The sequence below is a fragment of the Protopterus annectens genome, chromosome 1.part0 (genome assembly GCF_019279795.1).
Source record: "Protopterus annectens isolate FY-2018-M chromosome 1.part0, PAN1.0, whole genome shotgun sequence".
Lineage (NCBI taxonomy): Eukaryota > Metazoa > Chordata > Ceratodontiformes > Protopteridae > Protopterus > Protopterus annectens.
In genome coordinates, this window is record NC_056725.1 from 1,542,148,389 (window position 1) to 1,542,176,198 (window position 27,810).

The 27,810-nt window shown below is 41.9% G+C and overlaps 1 protein-coding gene across 1 annotated transcript in view; it reads right to left on the minus strand.

Moving 5' to 3' along the window:
- Positions 1-27,810, minus strand: part of MICALL1 (MICAL like 1) — a 977,256-nt gene that overhangs the window by 155,755 nt on the left and 793,691 nt on the right. Inside the window, exon 13 of the mRNA XM_044068010.1 lies at positions 21,120-21,193. Within this exon, the coding sequence (XP_043923945.1) occupies positions 21,120-21,193 (74 nt within the window). The remainder of the gene's footprint in view (positions 1-21,119; positions 21,194-27,810) is intronic.

Below are 27,810 nucleotides of genomic sequence, written 5' to 3' on the forward strand. Positions count from 1 at the left end.
CCAAGTTCTCTTGTGTGGCTCCCCTGTCTTGAATTGGTGCATTGCAGAAATTACAACCTCGATAACCCTGATGTTGTCTGTCCTGCTTTACACCAGTTCCTTATGGAGGTTAGTGGAAACAATCCAGATGAGCTACACTTGATTCCTTTTCTGGATTTTGCTACCCATGTCATGTCATGTGCACCCAGTCTGTTTGGTAGCTTAGGAGCCTTTGTATGAACAAAGATTAAAGAATCTTGCCCATAAAAAGTGGGGAAAACCCCCCAGAAAATTCAAGAAAAATCTCAAGTGAACAAGGTCATTATCAGAGCAATGTCAGTGGCACAAGAGGTAGCGCACTCACCTTTGGTGATGAAGGCTGTGAGTTCTTTTCCTACACCAGGAAGATGGACTTGTGACATTGTAGTAGGTGTTGCACTCCTGAGTGTGTCTTTCTTTGCCTGAGTTGGTGGTAGCTCAGGTGGATATAAAAGATCCCACAGCACCTGTCAAAATGAGTAATGGAAGTTCCCTGATGCCCTGGTTATAGTAGTATAAATACTACCTTGGGTCTCCCCTAAAAAGAGGCTACTAGCTTAGTGGAACTAACACCGTCAACAAAGAATAAATAAAACAAATACATTTATCTTCACAGGTAACTAGTTGAGAATAACAGTATTGTGAAGAGCACTTGTTACACTTTTGGCATGTTAATCAAATATAGGTTTGTGTGTAATGTTTGCCTAAATGTAATAATGAAATTATTGCCAACTGTTTGCTTTGATACCAGTTGTCTGCTAAATTTTGTCATGCCCAGTTTTAAAAGTGTGGGATTACTGTGATGCCACCTGTGTGCTTGATCATCTTTAATAAAAACTGCAGTTTACATTATTACTTGTTTTATAAAATAATTAGCGGTAGCCATCAATGTTAACATGCATTATAACATGTTTATTTGCACACTAGACACTGTTTGATAATTACCATTCAAAGGTATGGTCATTCGTGTGACATTTTTGTTGTCTTAGTAGTCCATGTTGCATAGGTGTAAAAGTACTATGTTACCAGATATTACACATTCAACAAAGGTACCACATATTAGTTGGGCATGTACATTCTGCATTAAGTTAGTGTCCTCAAGTGTGAAAAATACATTAACAAAAGGTGGTGGGCAGGGTTTCTTTTTAAGAAGAGTTACCTGGAGCTCATGGCAGGATTTGGAACAGAGTAGTACAACAGTAACTGGGAGGATTTGGAACAGAGTAGTACAATAGTAACTTAAACAAACTGTATTAGGCCCCTTTCCATTTATATGCCTGCTGGATCCAGCACTAATCTCACATGATTGAATGCACTCTCTACCAGGATGGTGAGTGTGGTATCACCTTTATGCTGCAATTCATGTGTAAGTATTGGAAAATTAATCCAGGTACCTTGGTGTGGGAATAGAACCCATAGCCTCCTACACTAAAGGCAAGTGTGCTGTATACTGAGCTACTGCAACTGTTTAAACATTTACTTGCATTATAGCCAGCTTTAGGCACCAGCAAACTCTGCAGTCACTGGGGACTCCCTGAAAGAACTAGAGTGTTTTGTGGGGGTGGCTCAAATAGGGGTGTTCCTTGAGTTTGGTGTGGGTGGGGCTTAAGGGGCGCCAGAGCACTACTTCGCCTAGGGCGTCGTTTCAGCTAAGGCCGGCCCTGAGTGTTTCCTTACATTACTGAAAGGTGACATGGTTGGGCATCTGGCAGTTTTTTTTTAAACTTCATACACTTCACCAAATCAATACAGCCAATGCCAGCTGAGGTCCTGGATGATAATCTGACATCCAAAAGGGCACATTGTTGCTGTTCAAGGCATGTGAACATAAGAACTCTACAGACAATAGCCAGAACTAAGATCCAAACTATGAGTGTGTCAATAAAAATGGAGGCCAGTAACAGATGTGTATACAAGGCCAACACATGGCACCAAAATTTGTGCAGGCATAATCAAGTACGAGATTTCCTGAAATTCAGAACTCTTACTGGTGGAAAGGCTGAACAAACTAAGGCCTCTCAAGGACAGTCCTCAATGTTAGAGCACAATAACTTGGGCAGAGGAATAATCATGTTTTCTTCAACTAGAAAAAAAAATATGCAAACAAGCACTTGCAGCATTACTAATGCACATAAAAATTCCAGCAATTACACTACAACACACTTGCCAAGCACAAACAGGCAATGATTTCAGCCTAATTTGCAATGGGAAAGAAAATAAATAGGTAAAGGGATCTCAGAGCCCTCTTCAAGAATGTGTCTGGCCATAGTCTGACGGTTAAAAAAAAAAAATGCGGTCGCAACAGGAGCCAAAGGATTATTCTGACTTGCAAGGGGAATTATAGAAGACATATGTTTATTAAAATGCTGATTACTAGGTGCTTGGAGTTAACTGTCAATGCGAACAATACCTGTTAAGAAATATGATCACTTCTGTAAAATCTTAAATGCTGTTGGCCTAGGAGATATATAATGTTTATGACTTAATGAGCTGAGTAGGACTCCCTTTAAAGAAAGCCACCACAGCTACTTTCCTTCATGGCAACTGACATGACATCACCCAAATGAAAAGTACATGCTATGGAAAAAGTACAGAGCTTTACAAGAAAACTTAGTTCAAGATTTTAAGATACAGCAATGTGTACGTGTGCAATTTGGCAACAAAAACAAGATAAGTCAGGGTGTTCTCAAACAGGAACCACAGGTCTCCAAGCACACAACCACGGGAAAAGTCAAAATTGCTGCAATGCTCATGAATGCCATTTACAAGGAAACTTGTAGTGCAAAGATATATTACTTCAGCTACGTCTGATTTTCTCACAATGAATAACCAGGTTATTTCACTTTTTTCAGGGTACCAAAGGTTCAGAAAAACTTTGGCAGGCCCCTTTTAGATCCACTGTAGCAGTTCAAAACTCAAAGACCTACCCCCCCTGGAAGTTATTATAGATAGAATGTTGAAACCTGCTTTCACAGATTCCACAAACATACTGAAAGATTTGTGAGATTTTCTGGGCAGGCTTGATACTAATCATTGGCACCCCGAGATGACAGCTATTTCCCAAACAGATTTTCTATTGTCTAGAGCTATACAGGTACTAACACATTTTATGAATATAGTCTATATTTTGAAGGGGAGATGCACCAAGAAGAGGTGTAGCTATGGGGTAGGCTGCTCCCTGGTGATGAAAGGAAAGGAAAACCAATTTGTTTAACAATACAATCTATAGTTATTATAAATAGTATTTATACTTTTTAGATATTTTTATCCCATAGAATGGATCTGGGGAGGATATGCATTGACTTACCACTTAGATTAACAATACCACACAGTTCTTGAAAATTTACACACCATCTCCAAAAATCGGGCAGAATATTTGAACATTACTACTTTTACAACAATAAAAAAAGGCTACTGTCTACAGAAAGCCCACATTTTGCAATAAGAAGTTATGTACCTACCATAACTTTCCATGTTAGTTGTCTTCTCTCGCCTTCTTTCTTGCTGGATGGGTTCGGAGCCGATCCTCGGCTCCGACTCGGCACTTGCTAAGCTCGAGAGCTAATTTTACCAGCTCGAGGCAACCCTATATCCCATGATGCAAGGCGGAGACTACCCAGATCTCGTTTGGTAGCTAAGGAAATTATGGAATATATTCTTCCAACCGTAGAGGAGGAAGAAAAAGTAACAATAGTAAAAATGACAATCATAATCATCATAATCCTCTGAAAGGAATCAATCTAATCTAGTGACACTAGAAGCTGATTAGCTAGAAAAGGATAAAGCCTCTTAAGAAAAGAAGCATAATCTTCTCGGTCTGACCAGGCTAGGGGGATGGAGGGCAGGACGCAAGAAAGAAGGCGAGAGAAGACAACTAACATGGAACGTTATGGTAGGTACATAACTTCTTAATGTTAAGTTGTGAATCTCGCCTTCATTCTTGCTGGATGGGACCACGTCCCTAGCACCTCTATCCTGGGTGGCTCAATGGAACAGACTCTTGAGAACGGTGGAACCAAAATTCGCTCTGTCTCTGGAGGCCAAGTCTAATTTGTAATGTGAAACAAAGGTATGAGGAGAGGCCCATGTGGCTGCTGCACAAATAGTGTCTATTGGAAGTCTAGCCTGAAAAGCTGTAGATGTAGCTAGAGCTCTGGTAGAATGGGCTTTTGGCCTAGAAATCAACTCTTTGCCTCTGAGCTGATAAATGCAAGTAATCACAGAAGACAGCCATCTAGATAAGGTCACCTTGGAAACTGGAAGGCCTTTCCTGTTCTCTGCATAGGATAGAAACAGTTGATCAGATTTCCTAAAATGTTTAGTTTTGTCTAGATAATATCTGAGTTGGCGGTGAACATCAAGACAATGTAATTTTTGTTCTGCTCTATCAGAATAATTTGGGAAAAAAACTGGAAGATCAATGGATTGATTTAAGTTCGTCTGCGATGCCACTTTGGGTAAGAAAGACGGATTAGTCCTTAGAGATACCCTGTCTTTGTGGAAAATTAAGTAGGGAGGACGAATGCAGAGAGCATGAAGCTCAGATACTCTTCTGGCAGAAGTAATGGCGACTAAAAAGAGTGTCTTCCAAGAAAGAAATTTCAAAGAACAGGCAGCCGCAGGTTCGAAAGGGGGGAGAATCAAGGATGTTAAAATTAAATTTGGATCCCACTGTGGTGGGGGGGTCTCTAATCGGAGGTTTAAGTAAAAAGATACCTCGAAGGAATGCCTTGCAAAGTTTATGTGACATAATGTTGTGGTCCAAAAAGCCTATATGAAAATTCGAAATGGCTGCCAGCTGAACTTTTACTGTGGAAGAAGAGGATCCTGAATGAAAAATCTCAGCTAGGAAGTCCAAGACCGAATGAATCGGAGCAGTATAGGGGTCTAAATTCCTAGCTTTTGCCCAGAAGGAGAAACGTTGCCATTTACTAGTAGTGTAAATCCTTCTGGTAGAAGATTTAAGGGATGCTACTACGATATCCCGGACGGGATTAGAAATCATAGGAAGCCTGGCTAAGGATGGAAGTGGAGCAACCAAGCAGTGAGGTTGAGAGAGGGTATGGATTGGTGCAGCTGCCCCGATTGGTGGGTCAGAAGATCTGGAACCGGGTCCAGATGCCATGGCTGTACCAAGAGATAATGATGTAGGAATGGAAACCATATCTGTCGAGGCCAATAAGGGGCAATGAGAATTAACTTGGCTCTCAAGGCGGTTGCTTTCTGAATTACTTGAGATATCAGAGGAAAGGGGGGAAAGGCATAAAGAAGTCCCCGGGGCCAATCTTGGGTTAGAGCGTCTCTGGGAGGATGGCCTGGAAGGGGGAAGAGAGAGAAGAAGTCTGGGCATTTGCTGTTTTGAGGTGTAGCAAAAAGGTCGCAGCAAGGAAGGCCCCACTCCTGAAAAATCTCTTCCGTCACTGACTGTTTGAGAGACCACTCGTGAGGCATGAGAATAGCTCTGCTCAACCTGTCCGCTATGATGTTGGATTTCCCGGGGATATGCATTGCTATCAGAAACCGCTGAGAAGAGATTGCCCACTGCCAAAGTCTGAGAGCCTCTCGACACAGTGGATAGGACTTGGTTCTGCCCTGTTTGTTGATATACCACACTACGGACATATTGTCCGTTTGGACTGCAATAGTTCCCAGGGGAAGAGAGTCATTGAGGGCTTGCAACGTTAAAAGCACTGCTCTCATCTCTAGGACATTTATGTGCAGATGGTATTCGAAAGGTTGCCAAGTGCCATGGACCATCCTGCCCTGATAATGCCCCCCCCACCCGATCAGGGAGGCGTCCGATGTAACCGTGGCGACCGGGGCAGGAGGAACAAAGGGTCTGCCCTGATGGACTTGAGGAGACAATATCCACCAGGTCAGATGCCTTTTGCAAGTTGGAGTTATTGTGATCTTGTGATGCATGGGAAGTTGTTGAAAGGACCATTGGGCGAATAGCATCCATTGTAGAAGACGCATGTAAAAGCGGGCAAAGGGAAGAAGTGTTATGGCGGCCGCCATAAGACCCAATACTTTCAGAGCAAATCTGGCCTGAATTTTGTTGCTGAGAAGAATCACCTGGACGTGACTTTGAATGTCCAAGATCCTTTGGTCTGTTAACTTTGCTGAAAGTTGTACGGTGTCCAATTTTGCGCCTATATAAGTAATAGATTGACAAGGCGACAAGGCAGATTTTTCGAAATTTATAGAAATCCCTAGCCCTCTGCAAATGTGAATGGTGTAATCTCTGGCTTGGAGAAGTTGATGCCTGGTGGTGGCAGTGAGGAGCCATTCGTCTAGATATGGAAACACCTGGAATCCTTGACGTCTCAGGTGAGCCGTAACCGCTGCCATACATTTGGTGAACACTCTGGGGGCTGTAGTGAGTCCAAAGGGTAGTGCCCTGAATTGGAAGTGACTGGTCTCCAGCCGAAAGCGGGGAAATCTTCTGGAGCGTCTGTGAATTTTTATGTGATAGTACACATCCTGAAGATCTACCGAGCACATCCAATTGTCCTTGCCCAGAAAGGGTAGAATGGACTGAAGCGTGACCATCCGGAATCTTGTTTTCTTTACAAACTTGTTTAGTTTGCTCAGATCTAATATTGGTCTCCAGTCCCCTGTCTTTTTTGGTACTAAAAAGAACCTTGAGTAGATTCCGGATCCTATTTGGTCTGCTGGGACTGGCTGGATGGCTCTTTTTGCTAGCAGTTTTGATATTTCTGGTACTGCTAGTTCCCTTAGACCGGGTGGAACATCTGGAAGGGTTCCCTTTTGCTGAATTGGGGTTTGAATAAAGGGAATTTTGTAACCCTCGGATATAATCGACTGTACCCATTTGTCTTGAGAAAGGGAAAGCCAGGCTATTGGGTACAGCGATAATCTTCCCCCGACTGCCTCCGAAGGTGGACAATCGGGCAACATCTCAGGGATGCTGGAAGGGTTTGTCAGAAAGAAGCTCTCTGCTACCCTGATAATGCGGACCCCCTCTGCCCCTAGGGCGGCATCTGTTGTTGTTACCCCCTCTGCCTCTGGGGGTAAACTGACCTCGTGCGTCAGGCGTGACTCCTTGAGATTTGCGGAACCACATTTTCCCTCCCTTCTGACCTTTTGGGTAAGGTCTTGAAGGGGTGGAGAAACGGACTCCTACGGCAGAAAGAGTCTTGCCATCTTGTTCGCATCTAGTCAAAGTGTCTTTCACTTGAGGTCCGAACAAGGTCGAACCATCAAAAGGGGAGGTTGTGAAGGACGCCTTGAAGGGGTCTGCAAAATTACAAAGCCTCATCCAGGACTGACATCTTAAAGCCACTCCTGTGCCTGCGGCCCTACTTGCTCCATCGGCTGCATAAGAAATGAGCCGCATGGAGGAGTTAACTATGGAGCTTAGGATTCCTAGCTGTGAGCTAATCTTATCCTGAGACCCAGCAGCTGACGGATCCTGTAAAACTTCTCCCAATTCTTTAAGAACATCTCTTTGAAGGCGGGTGAAGTGATACAAGTAGTTCAGCGATCGCATAGCAAAGGTCGCTGAAGAAAAAATCCGCTTGCCGTACCTGTCCATGGTCCTAGAATCCTTGTTGGGAGGATGGACAGGTACTGAAGGATCAGCTAGTTCCTTCTTGGTGGCTGCAGCCACCACCATGGCATCAACCGGGACACCTTTTGTCAAATATTGCCTATCAGATGGGGCCGTAATGAATTTAGAAGGCCTCCTAGGAATAGGTTCCACCGAATCCGGGGCCATCCACTCCTTCCGAGCCACCACGTGCATAAGAGGGTCGAAAGGCGGAGACATCCAGGAGGTGGAGGGTCGAGATCCGAACGCCTCCAGGTATACTGACTCGTCCTCGGAAGGATTAAGGGAGGGCCAGTTCCCCCTCTGCTTAAGAAGTTCAAGGATGTCTGAGAAAGAGACATCCTCAGAGGAGGACCTTGGGGATCCCTCCGACTCATCCAAGTCAGTATCAGATGTAATAGACTCGGGGGAGTCTAGATGTTTCCTCTTACAAGTCCTCTTACGTGGAGGTTCACCTGACAGATCAGGAGAAGCCTCGGAAGAGGAAGATATTCCCAATGGGGAAACCTGAGGTGTTGGATCTTTGGGTCCGGGAGCAAGAGAGTGGGAAGAGACGTCAGCAGGCACTGTCAGCAGGCACTGTAGTGGGAGGAGCTGATGGACCTAACCGTTGACTACGCCCAGGGGCTAGTACACTCCTCATCACCTCGAAGGCTCCCCCATCAGAGAGACCAGAAAGTTCCCGCTCCGAAGAGATAGGAACTCCAGGCCTCACCGAGAGGGAAGGCTCCGAGGCAGATGTCGGGGCCGAGCTCACCAACGCCGAAGCCCCAAGAGGGAGAACGGGGTCGGACAAGGGTCCGATGCCACTCACCCCCTCGGAGCCGACGAGAGAGATCAGACGCCCGGATTCCTCCAATGAAGGCCTCAAGGAGGAAATCGGAGCAGAGGACGACGGAGCCGAAGGAGGAGGTATCGGCTCCGACGCCACAACGGTCACGGCTCCGAGGAGCTCTGGCTCCGAGCTCTGTAAGAGAGTCGAAGGAGGAATGTTAGGTGGATGTGAAATAGCTACCATCTGTTGAGATGGGCTATGGAGCATTTGGACCAATGCCTGAGACTTTAATAGTCTACTCACCACTCTCTCGAGGTCGTGATCAGACAGCCTGGATGACCGAGAAGAACGGCTCCGATGGCAGCGCTCCGAGAGCAGGGGTGATCTTGGAGCCGAACGTATCGATTCCAATGAGGGGGATCGAGATCTCTTTTTAGAGATAGGTGGAGCCGAAGGAGCCGAGGATACGTCGGCTCCAGCCGGAGCCGACACTGAGTGTCTAGATCTGGCAGTATCGGCGCCGGATGGAGCCGATACTGTGACTTCTAAAATGGAAGGATCGGCTCTGGCCGGAGCCAATCTCGACACTGAAGAAGCAGAACCTGTAGCCGACGGCTTGGGACTTGCAGCCGAAGGCTTGACAGGTTTCGAGGGCTTCCCCGGAGCCGACTTAGTCGGGGAGCTCTCAGGCTTTAATAAGCCCCTCAATATTAATTTATTTCTGCGCTCCTGCAGGACTCTTGGGCTGAAGGCATGACAAATAGCACAAGAGTCCTGCAGGTGCATAGGTCCCAGGCAGTAAACACAAGAAGTGTGACCGTCTGTCAGAGACATCTTCTGACAGCACGAGTCACACTTCTTGAAGCCTGAGACCTTTGTGTCCTTCGACATAGCTGTGTCGAAGAAACACAAAAACACAGACACACACACACAAATAACACCCAATCCAATAAACTAAAACTAAACAGGGATACAACACACTCAAACACACACAAAAAAATCCCTGACAGGAAAAATTAGGACAGGGAAAGGCCTAAGGCCTAATCTAGGGAAGGGGATAAATACCCGAAAAAAAAAGGGAACACTAACGGGAATAGGGTTAAAATAAACGTTAAGGTTCACATAACAACTAAGGTTATGAAATTTTAAGGGGGTGAGACTCAAAGTCTTATTATTAAGAAAACTTACCTAGAGCTGGTAAAAGAGGCACCTCATAAGCGAAGCGGCAAACGAGATCTGGGTAGTCTCCGCCTTGCATCATGGGATATAGGGTTGCCTCGAGCTGGTAAAATTAGCTCTCGAGCTTAGCAAGTGCCGAGTCAGAGCCGAGGATCGGCTCCGAACCCATCCAGAAAGAATGAAGGAGAGATTGACAACTTAACATCGTATATTTACATCTCAACAGTTTTCGTTGGGGATTGCACAAAAAGTTTAATTAAGGGGCAATTTATTAGGTTATAAAGGATGGTTTCTGATTGAGGCATCTTGCTTGCTGAAGCAAAAAAGTTATCAGCAATGTTTTATGACAGGGGATACTCTAACAAACTAGTTGACAAAACAGGTGTTTAGTGTTACAATATAATACCACTGCTCAAGAAATAAAAATTTTATTTATTTATTGACATTTGATTACTGGGAAAGTCCAACTGTGTAGAAGCCCGTTTTCAGAGAAGACCCGGGCAGAAAAGCTCCAAAATTATCTAAAACAATTGGAACATTTTCAAGGCAAATGGTGACATTTTGAAAATATTTTGGGAAGTCCTCAGTTTGTAAAGACTTGAACAATTTATCTTCCTCTACTGGACCAAAAAAGTGTAGTTACTATAAGTAACGCAGCTACATTTTAGAGGAAGATTCTATAAATCTTGTTACAGGAGGTGGTACTCAAAGCAACAATATTAGAGACATTAAAGTTTGGTTGAAGGATGGCAACTGTGCCAACTCATGGGTGGTATATTTGGTCAAACGTGCCAACTGTTTTGCACTCTATGTGGAATAAATGGACATGAAAATAGATTTAAGAGCGCAACTATAAAAATGCAAATTATAACAATGCACTACATAAACATTCCCACTACATGCAAACATTTTAGTAAGTTGATTTTTGGCATAATGGATGGTGTCGTTAATAACTTTAGGGAGCAGACTGGGAAACCAGTTTAGAATACAAAGAGCTCCTTGCCCAATTTAAGTTAAACGCCACGGTTGATTCAGCTTGGAATGAAAATATTTCTATATTGCCAGTGTTGAAATTAAGACCTGCTAAACTGCAATTTTTATATTTTAGCAATTAATGTTTAAACCAACATTTAAGATTTTTTTATGGATGGATTACGTCAATATTTGCCAGACACGTTTATAGCTTTTAATATATTTAACACTTTCAATATGCTCATATTTTGAAATGTCTGTACTTAATTTCAATTTTTACACAGAATTTTAATGGATTTTAAATGGTTTATTTAATACTACATGTTATTTTATTTCTGGTAGATAATAAAAAATAGTTATGTACTTACCATAACGTTCCATCTGTGTTGTTCAATTTTATTTTTTTCCTCACATATGGGTTCTGATCCGAGACCTCGGATCCAACTCGGCTGCTGCGACCAAAAAGCTCTGCAGCACCCTAGCCTACCCATAATGCTTCTCTCCTAATCACCTCAAATCTTATTTGCATATATAGAGAAAAAAATTGGATAGGAAATTACCTCAAATAAGGGTTAGACCATTTTTGGCTTTCACAATAGCCAATAAACAAATTTAGGTCAACTTGCTCTAGCCAATAAGCAAATTTAGGTCAACTCGCTCATCCAGAAGCCAAAAAAGGGACAGGGGGATGGTGTGAGAGTTGTGAGGAAAAAATGAAAATGGACAACACAGAAGGAACATCATAAAGTACATAACTATTTTATCTGATGTTGTCCATTTTCATTTTATCCTCACATATGGGACAGAGTCCCCAGCTACCTTTTTCCTGGGTGGCCCTACACAGGATATTTTTCAGAACCATAGACCCAAAGGAAGCCCTACCCCTTGAGATCAAATCTAACTTGTAATGAGTAATGAAGGTATGAGGGGTAGCCCAGTTGCTGCTGCACAAATTTCATCCATAGACACTCTGGACTGAAAAACTGAAGAGGTGGCCACTGGTTTAATGGAGTGAGCTCGAACAGGTATTGGCAGATCTAAACTTTGAGTCTCATTCAGCCAACATAATGGCTACCAAGGAAATGGTTTCCCATAACAGAAACTTAAGTTGACAGGCAGCTGCTGGTTCAAAGGGAGGCTGTATAATTTTCTGTAATATCAAATTTAAGTCCCAAGGTGGTGAAGAATTTTTATATCTTTAGAAGGGGGCTTTAGTAAATGATTTCCTTTCAAGAAAGCTTTGCATAGCTTATGCAAGACGAGGGTAGAGCCATCAAAACCAATGTGAAAGTTGGAAATTGCAGCTAGCCATACTTTAATTACAGAATAAGCTGCACCCTCATTGAAAAGCTGTGCTAAATACTCTAGAACTGTGTAAATAAGAGCTGAAAAAGGATCTACATTGTTTTGTTGTGACCAATGTACAAATCTCGTCCATTTATTGTTATACAATCTTTGAGTGGACGGCCTATGGGAAGATACTAGGATACGGCACACTAGTGAAGACAGCATAGGTTGTCTGGCTATCAGCGGAATTGGACAAACCAAGCTGTCAGCTTGAGACTGTGAATGTTTGGATACGGCATGCCTGTCAGATGTGACAGGAGGTCTGGAACTGGTTCCAGAATCCACAGTTTATTCCGTAGGTGAGGCCAGAGAAAGGAAAACCAGATATGTCAAGGCCAATACAGAGTAATGAGGATTACTCTTCAACCTGTTTGCTTTCTGAAAAACATTGAGGATTAACGGGGTAGGGGGAAAGGCATATAGTAGACCAGGAGGTCAACTGTGAATGAATCAATCACTCTGGGGCTCCCCTCTTGGGGGGATCAGAGCAAAGCAGCTGCACCATTTGTTGTTCAGAGGGGGCGCAAAACGGTCGCAGCAAGGCTGGTCCTACTTGCAGAATCTGTCTTCCGCCACTTTCTGATTAAGGGACCACTTGTAATGAATAATGATGGACCTGCTTAACTTGCCTGCCATCACATTCCACTTTTCCAGAATGTGCGTTGCTATCAGAAATTGGTTGGATGATTCTGCCCACTGCCACACACTGAGCACCTCTCGACATAAGGGATTTGATATAGTTTCCCCATTGCTTGTTGATGTACCAGACTACTGACATGTTGTCTGACTGAATCGTAATTGTCCCCAGAGGGAGAGCATTCTGAAAGGCTTGCAAAGCTATTAGCACTGCTCTCATCTTCCAGGACATTTATGTGCGACTTGGTCTCTTGAGTAGTCCACATGTCATGGACTGTTGTTCCCAGATAATATCTGCCCCACCCTATCTGGGAAGTGTCAATGGTCACTGTGGCCTTGGGGAGCAGGGGAAAAAGGGGGTGACCTTGAATAAGCTGTTCCAAGCGAATCCACCATTACAGTTCCCTCTTGCAAGTGTTTGTAATCCTTATCGTGGTTGATATGGGTTGATGAAGAATCAATCATTGTACTGTAAGAAGCCACTGTAATACTCTCATGTGGAATCTGGCAAGTGGAACTAATATTACTGCTGCTGCCACAGAACCTAAAGCCTGAAGTACTGTTCAAGCAGAAACCCTTGAATTGTTTACTAACTTCTTGACTTGATCTCTTACGGTCACCACTCTTGATGACGGGAGACGTGTTATCATATCCATTGTGTTTATGTTTGCTCCTATGAAGTCCAATTCTTGAGAAGCGTGCAGGTTTGACTTTTCATAATTCCCAGTAATACCTAGCAAAGAACAGGTTTGAAGAATCCTGTCCTTGCTTTTAGAAGTAGATGCCTGATCATCTAGATATGGAAACACCTGGAATCTTTGCTGTCTCAAGTGAGCTGCTACTACTGCCATACATTTGGTGAACACACTGGGAGCTGTAGTGAGGCCAAAGAGCAGTCTTCTGAACTGGTAGTGAATGGTTGCCAGCTGGAAGTGCAAATGACTTCTGGATCACCTGTCCATCTTTATATGGTAGTATGCATCCTGAAGGTCTGTAGAGCACATACACAATCATCCTTTTCCAAAAATGGAAGGCTGGACTGATTTGTGACCACCCGGAACTTGCTCCATTCAACAGATTTGTTTAGTTTGCTGAGAGCCAATACTGGTTTCCTGTCCCAACCGGATCCTCTCTGGTCTGGTGGACCTCTTGGATGACTCTTTTGTCCAGCAGTTTTTGTATATGTATGGCTGTTTGCTCCCTTTGACTGGGTGGAATATCAGGGAGTTTTTTGCTTTGGGGTGATGGATGGGAAAAGGGGATGTAGTATCCTCTGGATATTATCCTCTGCACCCACTTGTCATTTATTTTTAGCCAGGATCTTAGGTGTAGGGATAGCCCCCAACTGCTTCCAGAGAAGAGCAATTGGGCCTTCATTCAGGAGCACTGGAAGGGTTTCCCAAAGAACCCATCTCTGGACCCTTGGTGATGCTGAGCACCCCTGCTGTGAGGGTGGCATCTTCCATCATTATTCCCCCCTGTGCCTCTGGGGGAACTTTCACCACTTGCTTGACGAAAAGACTCTTGTGATTTTCTGAACCACAATTTTCCACTGCTCCTCTGATTTTTTGGAATATGGTCTCTGGGGAGTGGAAAAATGAACGCCCACAGCATAAAGGGTCTTCCCATCTTTCTCGCACCTGGACAGCGTATCTCTAACTTTTGGGCCAAATAGGGAAGTGCTGTCAAATGGAGCAAAGACAAACAAAGATTTAAATGGCTCAGCAAAATGACATAAGTGCATCTAAGCCTGCCTCCTCATGGAGATACCTGAACCCACAGCTCTACTCACTCCTTCGACTGCATGTGAAGTGAGTCTCATGGAGAAGTTTGCAATGGAATGTAGGGTGGCCAGCTGTGAGGTAATGGAAGCTTGTACCTCTTCAGACACAGCACCTGAGAGGGTATCTGAGAGCTCCTTGATCAAAACCCTCTGCAGTCTGGTAAAATGAGAAAGATAATTCAAAGACCTCAGGGCAACTGTTGTTGAAGAGAATACGCATCTATCCATCATCCTGGAATCCTTATTAGGAGGATGGACAGTACAACTCTCTTCTGCAAGTTCTTTTTTCATGGCTGGTGTCACAACCATGGCATCTACTGGAATACCTCTTGACCAAAATTTTTTTATCTTTAGGTGCTGTTATTATTTTATTTGGTCTCCGGGGGGAGGTAGATGGCTGGGATCCTAATGCTGCCAGACAGACTGACTCCTCCGATGAGGAATGGCTGGGCTTCCAGCTACCTCTCTGTTTCAAAATCTCTAGGATGTCCCTGAGGGAAACTTCCTCTGGAGGCGACCATGGGGATCCCTCACCTTCATCGAGGTCATTATCCTCTCTGACAGATTCCTCTATGGAGTCTAGCTATTTCCTCTTATACTTCCTCTTCTGATGAACCTCCTCCCTGGGGAGTTCCGGGGAAGTTATCAGAAGAGGAGAGGGAACCCTCATGGGTAGCCTGGAGCTTCTGGACCCACTGTCCCTGTGGGAGATCTGGTCGAGCCACTGGGTGTTGAGTCTTCAAGGTGGAAGACTGCGGATACGATAGGGGAGATAAGTGTCTGGGCTGCTTTGGCAGTCATTGCCCTCTCTAAGGCCTTAAAAGCTGACCATCCCTGAGAAATAAAGGATCCCTGATCTGAAAGGTCATGCCTCTGGATCCGGGTACCCTCCAATTCAGAAGACAGTGCCTTTGAAGTTGGAGCCAGGGCTGGACTGATCAGAGCTGAAGATCCAAGACACTGAGATGGCTCCGAGAACTTTCGAGCCAACATAGCCACCTCAGACCCGGTCAGGCCACCACAACCCAGAGAGCTTCCTGGCACCGAGTGTCAAAAGGAACTCAGAGCAGAAGCTAGAGATGAGGTAGGAAAGATCCTCAGTTCCGGCTCAGACAATATCGGACAGATCGGATCCAAAGGCTCCAAATGTCGAAGGAGGAATCTGAAGACGGAGAAAAGATGCTTGGAACTTCAGACCCTGGAGATCTTGCAAAGCCCTGTGCCCAGACAATCTTCTTGACCATACTCTCCACATCATCATCTGTGAGGCTTCTGGTCAAGACAGTATAAAGATGTTGATGGTGACTTCAGAACCTCCAGAAAGGGAGAAGGAGTTATGGATGGCACTGGATCAATGGAAGGAGAGTACCAGGTCCAAAGTGAGGACTATACTGGTTTAAAAGGGCTCCCCATAGGATCCAACAGCGAGCAAGCCGACCTATTCTTTGGAGCAGAGAGGCTTAGATCCGAAGTTGTCGCATCTGATGGAGGAGTCCTTTAAGTCTTCGGATCCAGGAAGGGCTTAGGATCTGACATTTTAGATATCTTTGGAAAATGCTCCAACTGAAACCTTGAGCAAAAGAAGGCCTCTTCCTTGCCTTGTACGAAGTTCTAGAGGACAGGGCAGAAGCTGGGGTGGTCTGTTCCGATTTGGAAGAATCTCTCATATTTTTTATTGGAGCCAGAAATGGCCTCCATGAAAGAGGAAGGCAATATGCCCTTTAAGATAAGCTTACTGTGGTGTTCAACAAGGGCCCTGTGGTTGAACACCTTACAAATGTTGCATTCTTCCTGTAGCTGCAGTGGGCCCAAACAATAAATGCACATCTCATGCAAGTCACTCAAGGGAATTTTGTGATCACATTTAGAGCACTTTTTGAAGCCAGGATGGCTTATCTGCTTTCTCAGTCATCTTGAAAAAAAAGTTAAGATATATATATATATATTTTTTTTTTAAAGGAAGGAATACAAACAGAAGATGGGAAAAAAGAGGGAACTAACGATAGTAGTTTAAATGTACCTCAGCACGGAGAAAGCAACAGGAGAAGCAATCAGAAGACGAAATGGGTAGGCAAAGAAAAAACTACTAGCAATAGTAGATCAGAAGTATCTCAGTACAAGAACTAGTAGATGGTGAATACAGATAGAAAGACTAAGTTTAATTAAAGTTTGAAGAAAAAGATTGTAATAAACAGTGAAAAATCACTCAACTGTTTGGGAGCTAAAGGAAGGACCATGTCTTTGTGAAGTGGCAAAGGAGGTCTGAGGTTATTAGGATAGAAGCATTATGGGTAAGGTAGGGTGCTCAAGAGCTTTTTGGTTGTCACAGGCTGTTGCAGCGGCTGTGTTGGAACAAAGGGTTCTGATCAGAACCCATATGTGAGGACAAAATGAAAACAGAGAACATCATATCTGCTGTTACTTTAATATATATATATATATATATATATATATATATATATATATATATGGATCTACCTGACTTGGTCGACATTTCATATAGTCGACATTTCATTTGGTCGACAGTTCATTTGATCGACAAGCATTTTAAGTGGGGGGCTTCGCCCCCCACACCCCCTAATGTGGGGGGCTGTGCCCCCCACATCCCCCCCCAACTATATATATCAACTCCAGGGTTGCACAACATTGGGAAAGGGGGCAAATGCTTGTCGATCAAATGAACTGTCGACCAAATGAAATGTCGACTATATGAAATGTCAACCAAGTCAGGTAGATCCATATATATATATATATATATATATATATATATATATATATACTTTTTTATTCAGTCACATGAAATTTTAGTACATTAGGACCGATCACACATAGTTTCATGTTTGGTTCTGATGAAGTCTGAATGACGAAAGCAAAAACAAACTACAGAGTTGCTAAACCTGACTTTTGTGTTATAAAGTTTATAGATTTTGAACATTCACTTATTTATTTATTTATTGCATTTGTTTACAGGAAAAGTCCACTGGGCCTGAGATGAGCCCATTTTCAGATGAGGCCTGGGGAGAAAAGATCCACATTTAATTATATACAGAGAAATTATTACACAAACAGTACAGAGTATATAAGACAGTAGAAGCACATTAACATAAGACAATGCTGACATAAAATAGCACTGAAAATGACAGTGTATAAATTTGGTAACAACAGTAAAGGATTGTCTAATATCATGACATGTTGGTTGTTATGAGAGGTTTAGCTGTATAAGTAAGAGTGACAGAGTTAGGAAGCAGTTTAAGGGGTAAAGAAGGTGAAAGAAGGCTTAGGATAGGGATAGCACAGGTATGTAAACAGCAAAGTGTAATAGGTAAGATTGAGAAATGGAGAATAAAGGTTAGATATGGAGTGAATTGTAGTAAAGAAGAGTAAGGATACAGAGAGGGGTCAGGTTTTAAGGTTGTCAGTAGGGATGCAGGTGCATAGCCAATGTGAGGAGAGATGGAGTTTAAGTGATTTTTTAAATGCTGTGGGAATAGGGATGGCTCTGAGTGAAGGAAGAAGATTATTCCATAGCTTGGAGATAGTAAATGAATACAACATTTGGCCAGCAGAGAGCTTCGGTTTATAAATGTTTAACATTTTGTTTTCCGATCTAAGGTGTCAATTAGGATGGTATGTGGTCAGAATGTGGGAGAGGGAAGGGCAGGCTGCTAGATGGTAGAGAAGTTTATAGGCAGTAGTGAGTTGTAGGTATGTGAGGTGATGGGGAAATTCAAGCCAATTTAGCTGATGTAGTGCAGAACAGTAGTGGATGGAGAATTTAGTATTTGTTGCAAATTTGGCAACTTTGTTATACCATATGTTGAGTTTAGTTTTCAGAGAGGACTGAATACTGGCAAGGATGGGGGCACCATACAAGAGAGTTGGAAGCAGAAATGATGAGGCTAGAGCCTTTTTAGCAGATAAGCTAAGAGAGTAGTTGTGCCAATAAAAGGCTCCTAGTTTTTTATGTTTTTTTATGTTATTATGGATATGAAGGTCAAAGGATAAGTTTTAGTCAATGGTGACACCAAGCAATTTGGCACTACCAACAACTTCTATAACAGTATTATTTTGGGACTGAATAGAGAATTCAGACATGTTGATTGGGCTGGATTTGTTTGGGATAAATATTAAGAGTTTAGTTTTACTTGTATAGAGGGTGAGATGGTTCTGAGACATCCAGGATTCAGTTGAGGTAAATGCCTTTTGAGTAAGTTGCTGAAGTACAGAGGGAGATTCTGAAGAGCAGATAACAGTACTATGGGGTAAGAGTGGTGTGAAAGTCGTTGATAAATATACTGAATAAAATAGGACCTAGTATGGAACCCTGTGGTACATCTGTACTAGTACTGACGAAAGGAGAAGAAAAGTGCTGCCAAATAGTAGATTGTTGCCTATTACTGAGACAGTTGTGAAACCAATGAATGGTGGGGGGAGATATGCCAAGGTTGGAGAGTTCAGTGATCAGAAGGGAGTGGGAAATTGTGTCAAATGCTTTGGTAGAGTGTTGAGACTATAGATCCAGCATCCCAAGCTTGATTTACAGTGTCAAGGAAGGAAATGAGGGCAGTGTTGGAGCTATATCCTGGCCTAAAGCCATGCTGAGTGGAGGAAAGGAGTTGGTGTTTGTTCAGGTGACTAAGGAGCTGAGTGTGAATGCATTTCTCAAGTATTTTTGAGATGGGAGAAAGAATGGCGTTAGGTCGGAAGTTAGAAGTATCACAGTTGTTGCCACCTTTATGAAGTGAGAGAACATATGCCCTTTTCCAGATATCGGGTATACATGATTCCTGAATGCACCTGTCGATGAGAATACTGATGGGGTAAGCTATAGTGGAGGCTGACAGTTGTAAGAATTCTGCAGGTAGATTACCTGGAGCATTTGTGCATGGTTTGAGTTTTTGAATAAGCTTTTCTATGGTTGAGGTGGGTAAAGGAGACAGTGAGAAGGTGGGTGTTGTAGTAGATGGGGCATGCTGTGGTGTAGAGTTTAGAGGGTCTATGGTGATAGGTGAGAAAGTGGAGGTGAGTTTAGCAATGGTGTCTATCTATAAAATAGGAGTTAAAGAGTGATGCTAGCTCAGAGGGAGTTTCTTTCTGGATTTGGACAAGGATTATGGTTGGTTCCAGGATGAAGTAGGGAGTTGATTACTCCCCAGAACTTTTTGGGGTTTTGTTTATGTTGATTTTGAAGGGTTTGGAAATAATCTTTTTTGTTTTTGAGTACTAATCGTTTGGCCTGACTGTGAAGCTGTTTGTATTGTATGTGGTTGAAAGGAGTTTTGTTTTTTTTTGCCAGGCTTTCCAGGCTTAATCTCTAGCTGACAGTTTGCTTTGCAAATTTGGCAAACTACTTAGCATGTTTTGTCTTGACTCTTTTTAGCCAGAGAAGGCAAGATTATTTAGGACCTTAAGAAATGTGGAATTGAAGAATTCCACAGCTTCATTAAGTGGGAGAAATTTCAGTGGATTCCAGTTAATATTGTGTAAAATGTCCTTAAAGGTGTCTGGGGAGAAGAGGGATAGATATCTTGTGAGTTTATATTTGTGTATATGTGGTAGAGTGGTGGGCTTATGTATTATGAATGCAGGTGAATGGCCACTTATGCTGTCTGGGAGTGTACCAGAAATAGAAATCCTATTGGGTTCAGAAACAATGATTAAATCCAGGATTGAACCTTTGTTATTCTTGTGGTCAGGTCTAGTAATGTCAAAAATTAGTTTGAGTATAAATATGAAGGTTGATGCTTGAAGTGGGGTTATTGCTGGAGATATCTAACCAGTTAATATTAACATCACCTAAGAAGATTGTTTAATTTTTTTATATTGTTGGTAGTCCAGGCAAGAATGTTTTCAAGAATTGGAATATTGTTTCCTGGGGGGAATGGATATGAGTATGATACAAAGGCTTTTACGATCATTTAATTTTAGGAAGGTAATAAGTAATTCAGCTGTGGAAAAAAAAAGAGGGACAGGCTTTGAATATGGAATCACTGTAATGTTGCACGGATAAAGTAAGGCGATGCCTCCACCTTTTTTGTGGAGTCCATCTGTTCTAGGACAAGAATAGTTAGGGGGAAGGAATTCATGATCCTTTATATAAGGCTTTAATAACCATGTTTCTGTTATGGCTGTGAAGTCTGGTTTATATTGGCTTAACCATGTATGTAGAAGAGGGACTTCATTTCTTAAAATCTGGATATTGATGGTGGCGAAATTTAGGGATTTTGTGGAATTAGGGACATTTTGGGAGGGATGAAAAGGGCTTATGTTTTATGCCCTTACATTTAGTTGACGGATTTACCTTGGGACCTGTTGGTAGCATGTGCTTTACATCCTTTTAACGTTTTGCTGATTTTCAAGATAAAAGGAAGAGCCAACAAACTGTTCTCAGGGTGAGCTGTATAACCCAAGCAAATAATGTGAAATCAGGGAAAGAACAAACTGTATCAATTATAAAAAATATATAGAATTCAACTGAATTATTCTGAATAACTGCTTTTCAAAGGACATGTCTCAGGAACTGCAGACTATTTTTTTCATCAAAAAGAATGATTTAAGTTATTAAGAATGGTTGTAAAGCACATAAGCAAATATCTCTGAAACACACTCCATTTCAAAACATAATACCAGTTTTACCTTATTACTCATGACACCATCCACTTAGATCAGAAGCTGCTAACCAAAACTCTGGCATTTCATAATAATTCAAATGGAGAACATCTTGTGAAGCACTTATTTTAGGCTGCACAAAAAGTAATCTAATGACCTTAAAAAGACACAGGACAACAGACGGTAGGAAAGTATTCTAGCTCATTATAACAACTTAAATTACATACCTGGTTTATTTAGCAAACAACGGAGTTCATACTCTACATCAGCCTGACGTTCTTCCAAATTCTGCTGTTTTGCTCTAAAAATACAAGTAAAAACTGAAATCATCTTTCAGTGAGACTTGAAAAGAATAAGGGCAATCAGGGCAAACAGCATGCAAACACAAGCACCTTTACTTTTCTCTCAGATTTAAGAAGTCAAGACACCAAGTCTGAATACATTTCAGTAAAAGGGTAAAGAAATGTGAGGAAAAGAGGTGCAGCAAATATAATTTTACACAAGTGTTTACGCCTTATACATAAAAACAGAATGTATTTACCATGACTCTTGATCTTTCAAAATTGACCAAAGTACCTTCATCAATAGATATAGGTGGGTGTAAAATAGGTCATCTGACACAGGCTGGGGTGCCCACTTGCACCAGTTAAGATCTGCACTCAGTAAAAAGTTCAGGTTTCATGAGGCCAGTGCTCAGTTTTTTCTTTGAGGAAATGAGAGTGCTCCCTTATTGCAGCAACATTTCATGGAGCAGTTATCTCTTAAAAGTAGTCTTCATTCACGGTAGTACAGCACAAGCACAGCTTTAGCTACAGATCGAGCATAGGAATGCACTGCATGATGATGTGAGGAAGTGGGAGGAACATGGAGCCTACAGAAAACTTTTAATTGCTTGCAAAACAACAGACTCAATCACCTGTTGACCTTTGCCCTCCCTTTATATGCACATGATCACTAGAAAGCAAATTCTATTTGAAAATGTTAGATTAAGGCATTGGTGGTGCAGATTTAATAGTGACAGCATTAACTAAAGCCAAAATAAGGACTTCTGCTTTCGTTTTATTTAAAGTGCTATCACATTTTATTTTTCTCCTGTTAGTGTCTACCAGTTTTCTCCAAAGACGGGGGATGTTATATGAACTTAGTGCCAGTCTTGTAAATAATTCCCTTAACTACCAAGTAAGCACTTGATTTGGAAGTTACCACCTCCTCGGGGCTACATACTAGGATGCTCGCTGCAAATGGTGATGCATGAAGCATTGGTGCTATGTAATGGGGAGGAGTATGGGAACAGGGCAGTAAGCATCTGTGCCTGATTAAGTCATTGGTGGTGCAGTGTGTTAGCAGTAGTTAAAGCCAAATGAAAGGCTTTAGTTTTGTTTTTGTTTTAAAGTGCTTTTATACTTTTATTTTTTAATGTCTTGTTGCTGTTAAGTTTCCCAGGGTTAGGTGAAAACTGTATGCAAGTCAGTCCAGGTTCTGAAAAGAATTTTCTTATCTCCTACATAAACTCTTACGTGGAAAGTTTACAGCTCCCTACAGCTATACACTGGAGGACCACTGCAAGCAGCCATGTATAAAGCATATATGTGCAAAGATGCACAGATATGCAAGCAGGGGAAGTGCACGGAGAGGGCAGCTGCAACCAACAACAGTTACAATCCACTTGGTAGAACGTTATCTTTTTTCCTCACTTACATTTTTTTTATTTCATTTTGAGCTGCATAATCTCATTTCCTTTTAAAAAGTGACATACTAATATTGGGAATGAATGCGTTGCAGTATTAAAACTAGTTATAGCCTACTAGATCACTCACTTTTCATAGCTGTTTACAGAGGTTTTGTAATATGAAACAGTTAATGCAGTAGATTTAAGGGCAAAGAATGATGTACTTTGTACTGTTCGGACAAATGGCAAACCTACAGAGTTCAAAGTTGACACAGGTTCCAAGTGCAATGTTATGTCAGGAGAAATATTTGCTAGTGCGTGTCATGGTGAAAGGCTTGATATGGCAAAGTGTGCAAAGCTTGTTGCTTATGAAGGTGAAGAAATTCAGACTGAAGACTCAGTAGTGCTTTCATGTTACTCTGCTGGGAGATGCAATGACTTGTTATTTTATGTGGTCAAGAGGTACATCCAGTCATTAGGGCTCAGAGACAGTTTGAAAATGAGACTGTTTTCATGTAAAAAGAAGTCCATCAGGTTAGCTTAAAAAAAACACTACCCTAATTTCACCCAGTATATTTTTTTCTACTTATGCTGACCTTTTCAAAGACAAACTAGGCAAGCTTCTAGTTGTATACTCCATGAAGTTAGATCCAGATGGCAGTCCAGTTATTAGGGCAGCTTGGAAAGTTCCAACAGCAATGCAGAACAGTGTCAAAGCCAGGTTAGATAAAATGGTGCAACAAGGTATGATTTGTCCAGTTGATGAACCTACTGAATGGGTATCTTCCATGGTGGAAACTCATAAGAAAAGCTCAGATGACATCAGAATATGTACTGATCCACGAGATTTGAACAAAGCAATACAAAGACCTCATCATCCAATGCGCACAGTCAAAGAAGTTGCAGCTCTGATGCCAAATGCCACTGTTTTTTCCATCTTAGAGACAAAGAGTTCATTATGGGAAATTCAGCTTGATAAGAAATCATCATTGCTAACTACTTTCAGTACTCGGTTTGGCAGGTACAGACTTTTCAGAATGCCATTTGGAATAGACTCTGCAAGTGAAGTCTTTCAACGTGCAATGGAGCAAATTTTTTCTGGGTATCCTTGTGCTATTATAGTAGGCAAACTAGTAGGAGGTAATGGTGAAGCTGATTGTGACAGAAACCTCAGAAAAGTTCTGAAAAGAGCACGTCAAGTGAATCTTAAGCACAACCTACAGAAATACAAATTCAGGCTACAAGAAGTTACTTATGTTGATCATTTATTTACTAGTTCAGGCCTACGACAAGACCCTTCTAAGAAAACAGCCATTCTAGAGATGTCAGCAGCAGACAATGTTCAAGCCCTGCAACATTTTCCTGACATGATTAACTATCCAGGCAAGCTCATTCCAGACTTGAGGCAACTTTCAGCACCACTTAGAGAGCTGACATGTAAAGATGTATCATGGTCTTGGTGAGAGCAACACCAAAGAGCAGTTGATGTCCTGAAACAGAGAACTGCTAGTCTACTAACTCAGATATTATGATGTTCACAAGCCAGTTACTCTTTCATGTGATGCTTCGAGATTTGGTCTAGGTGCAGTCATTCTACAAGAGGGTCAACCTGTTGCCGATACATGCAGAGCTCTTACCCAAACTGAATGCAGTATGCTCAGATCGAGAAAGAGCTTTTGCCAATTGTGTTTGCATGTTTAAAGTCCCACGATTATGTTTATGGCACACCTATCCAGACTGAAATAGACCAACCTTTAGTCACTATCTTGAGAAAGCCTATGCATTTGGCTCCAGCCAGACTGCTACATAAGATGCTGAGATTGCAAAAGTATAACTTCACTCTTGTCTACAAGAAAGGCAAACTTATTTATCTTGCTGATCACCCAGAAGCACCACTGAACAGCATGAGAATGAGAACCTTGATTTTGAAGTCATGGAAGGGAGAAATGTTTCTTCCACACATCTTGATGAACTGAGAGATCACACAGCCACATATCCAGTTTTACAGAGGCACATTTACTTAATCAAGGATGGCCATCAAAGCAATCTAGTTTGCTCAAAAAGTTCAACCTTATTTTCCATACAGAGATGAGATTTTGTCCGACAATGGTATCATTATGAAAGGTCCGGAAGTAATTGTTCCAAGGTCCTTGCAACAAGAGTACATTACTATCTTGCATCGTGGTCACTCAGGAGCACACTCTACCAAAAGAAGGGTGAGGGGACTAGTATTTTGGCCTTCTACGTTACAAGACATTAAGAGACTACTTTCATCTTGTTCTGTGTGTAATGGTACTAAGTTACATTAACAGAAGGAACCACTTCAGCTAAAACAGATTCCTTAACTACCTTGGTCGACAGTAGCCACTGATATTTTCAAGTGGAATGGTCAACATTATTTGATGTTACGAGACTCTTATTCAAACTGGTTCGAGATTGACCTACTTCCTAACCTACCATACAGTACCATCATTAAGATGAAGTGTAATTTTGCAGTCCATGGTAGTCCGCACAAAGTTATTCCTAACAATGGCACACAGTTCACAAGCCAACAGTTCAAAAGATTTGCCAAAAAGTGGTACTTTACTCCTGTCACGAGTAGTCTGGAGTATCTGCAGTCAAATGGTTTGGCAGAAAATGCTGTTCAAAGTGCAAAACAGTTACTAGAGAAATCAAAATGAGACAATAGTGATGTTTTCCTAAATCTCTTGAATCTCAGAAATATTCCTCGTGATAAACATCATGGTTCACCTGCTCAGAGACTTCTGTTGAGACAAACCAGAACCACGTTACCAATCACTAGTCAATTGGTAGTTCCATGTGTTACGAGCAATAGGTCAGTGAAAATCTGTTGAAGCATTTAACCCAGAAGTCCTGCTATGATAAGACCAGCAAACCGCTCAATCTATTACGAGAAGTGGTAAGGATGCAGACGTCCAAAGGTTTTGATCAGATTGGAGTTGTGAAGAAAATTTTCCCAGAGTCAAAATTATACATTGTGGAATAACAAGGAGCAGAGTTTAGGTGGAATTGGAAAGATCTGATGACGGTGTCAGAGCCTATACGACAGCACAAAGCCTGAGAGAAAGACTATTTCAGAGTGAGTTGTCCAGTGTTCCAGCTGTAATGAAAGTTCCAGAGAATTTTGCCATTCCTGTGATGAATCCAGAAGTTCCTGATAAGAGTCGTTCACCGAAGACTGTCCCAGTTGCTCAACCCAGTCCAGATTGTTACATTACCAGATCCGGTCATATCTCCAAGACCATGACATAGATATATGGCAACTTAGACATGAATACTGTGTTTGTTTCTAATGTCTATAGTACCGCATGTCTAACTACAATGTTATTTTCAGCTAACTGCAATCTTTTTAAACGGGAGCATATAGATTAATGTGTGTGTATGCACCTTTAAGAAGGTATCTAAAAGCTTGCACAAGTGTATAAATACTGAGCACGTGCGAGCCTGACTGCCATTTGGTAGTTAAGCCGTTGAGATGTAAGCATTTATGTATGTCTGTCTGTTAATCAGTTCATTTATATTTTATGATTCTGCCATCCATCCTGATATGTTTCTATGTAATAAAGCATCTAAACAAACTACCCCGCCTGCTTGTCATCTATGTTAGAGAGGGATGAGCAACACTGGTATTCTGGCAATATAATAAACCAATAAAAAGAAGTTATGTACTCATCATAGTATTCCATCTGCGCTGTCTGTTTTCATTCTTCCTCAACCAATAGATTCGTATCCAACCCTCGGATCTGACTCGGCCACTTTCTAAAGATTCTAGGATCCGAATCTCAAGCTCCTCCCTTACCCATAATGTCCCTGATCACTACAACACCTCAGATCGAGTTGGCTACTACTATATACATTACATACATATAATACAATAATAATGCTATGACAGGAAAGTAAATCCTGAAAGATCAGGAACTCAAACAGGAACTATAATTCCTAACAACACTTCTGTTAGGTCTCTCCCAAAGAGAAAGGCAGGGGGAAAGGGGGGGGGGGGGGAGTTGAGGAAGAATGAAAATGGACAACACAGATGGAACATTATGGCACGTATATAACTTTGTTATCTGATGTTGTCATTTTCATTCGTTCCTCAACCAATGTGACAGAGTACCCAGCTACTGTAACCTTGGGTTTCTCTCACTGAACTATACTCCAGATCACTGTGGAACCAAACGCAGTTCCTGTTCCTAGAAATTATACCTAATTTGTAATGCGCAACAAAAGTATGAGTATATGACCAAGAGGCAGGTGCACAAACATCAATACAGGCTCTAGATCAGAAAGCTGCTGAAGTAGACATTGACCTGGTTGAATTTGCCTTCAATTGTCTAGGTAATGCAATACCTTTCGAAGAGCAGTTGTAGGAAATGCAATCTGTTATCAGTCTGGCCAGGGTAGTTGGAGACTGGCCTATCCATTCTTAATTTAGAAAAGGAAAAAGTAGTTGATCAGATTTTCAATGCTTTTGTTCTAGCTAGATAAAAACAAAGTTGTCTACGTACATCGAGAAGACGAAGGGTATCGGAAGAGATGGGAAGCTTCACAGGTGGAACTCATTTAATTTAAAATTTAGGGAAGAAAACGGATAAATTGATGACCTGATTGACATTATTTTCAGAGGCAACTTTTGGTACAAAAAAAAAAAAAAGAAGTATTTGTGTGTAAGGTAACTACCTTTGTGAAATATCAAACATGGTGGTTTGGCAGATAGTGCTTGTAGTTCCGATACTCTTCTTTTCTTGCACCGGTTATAACTACCAAAAACACAGTTCTCCAAGAAAGGAATTTGAGATCCACCTTGGCGGATGGCTCAAAAAGGGGAATGTACTAAAGCTTGTAAAACCACTGAGAACCCATGGTGGAGTGGGGTCCTTTACTGGTAGTCTAAGTAAGAAGGTACTCCTAAGAAATGCTTTACACAATTTAGATGAAGCATTATCCCCATATGGTAGTTGGAAATGGTCATCAAATAAACTGTAATAGATAAACTTGCTCCATCCAGGAAAATTGAGGCAAGGAAGTCCAGTACTGCTGGGATTGGTGCAGTGAAGCCATCTAATTGTTTCTGCTCAGCCTAATTAGTGACTTTTTTCCATTTAGTCTTGTAAATTTTCTAGTGGAAGCTTTATGGGAAATTTTTCAAACTGGAAAGGTAAGCCTGGAATGTCTAGCCATCATCAGAATTGACAAAACCATGCAGTCAGTTTGAGGGCTACAAGATCTGT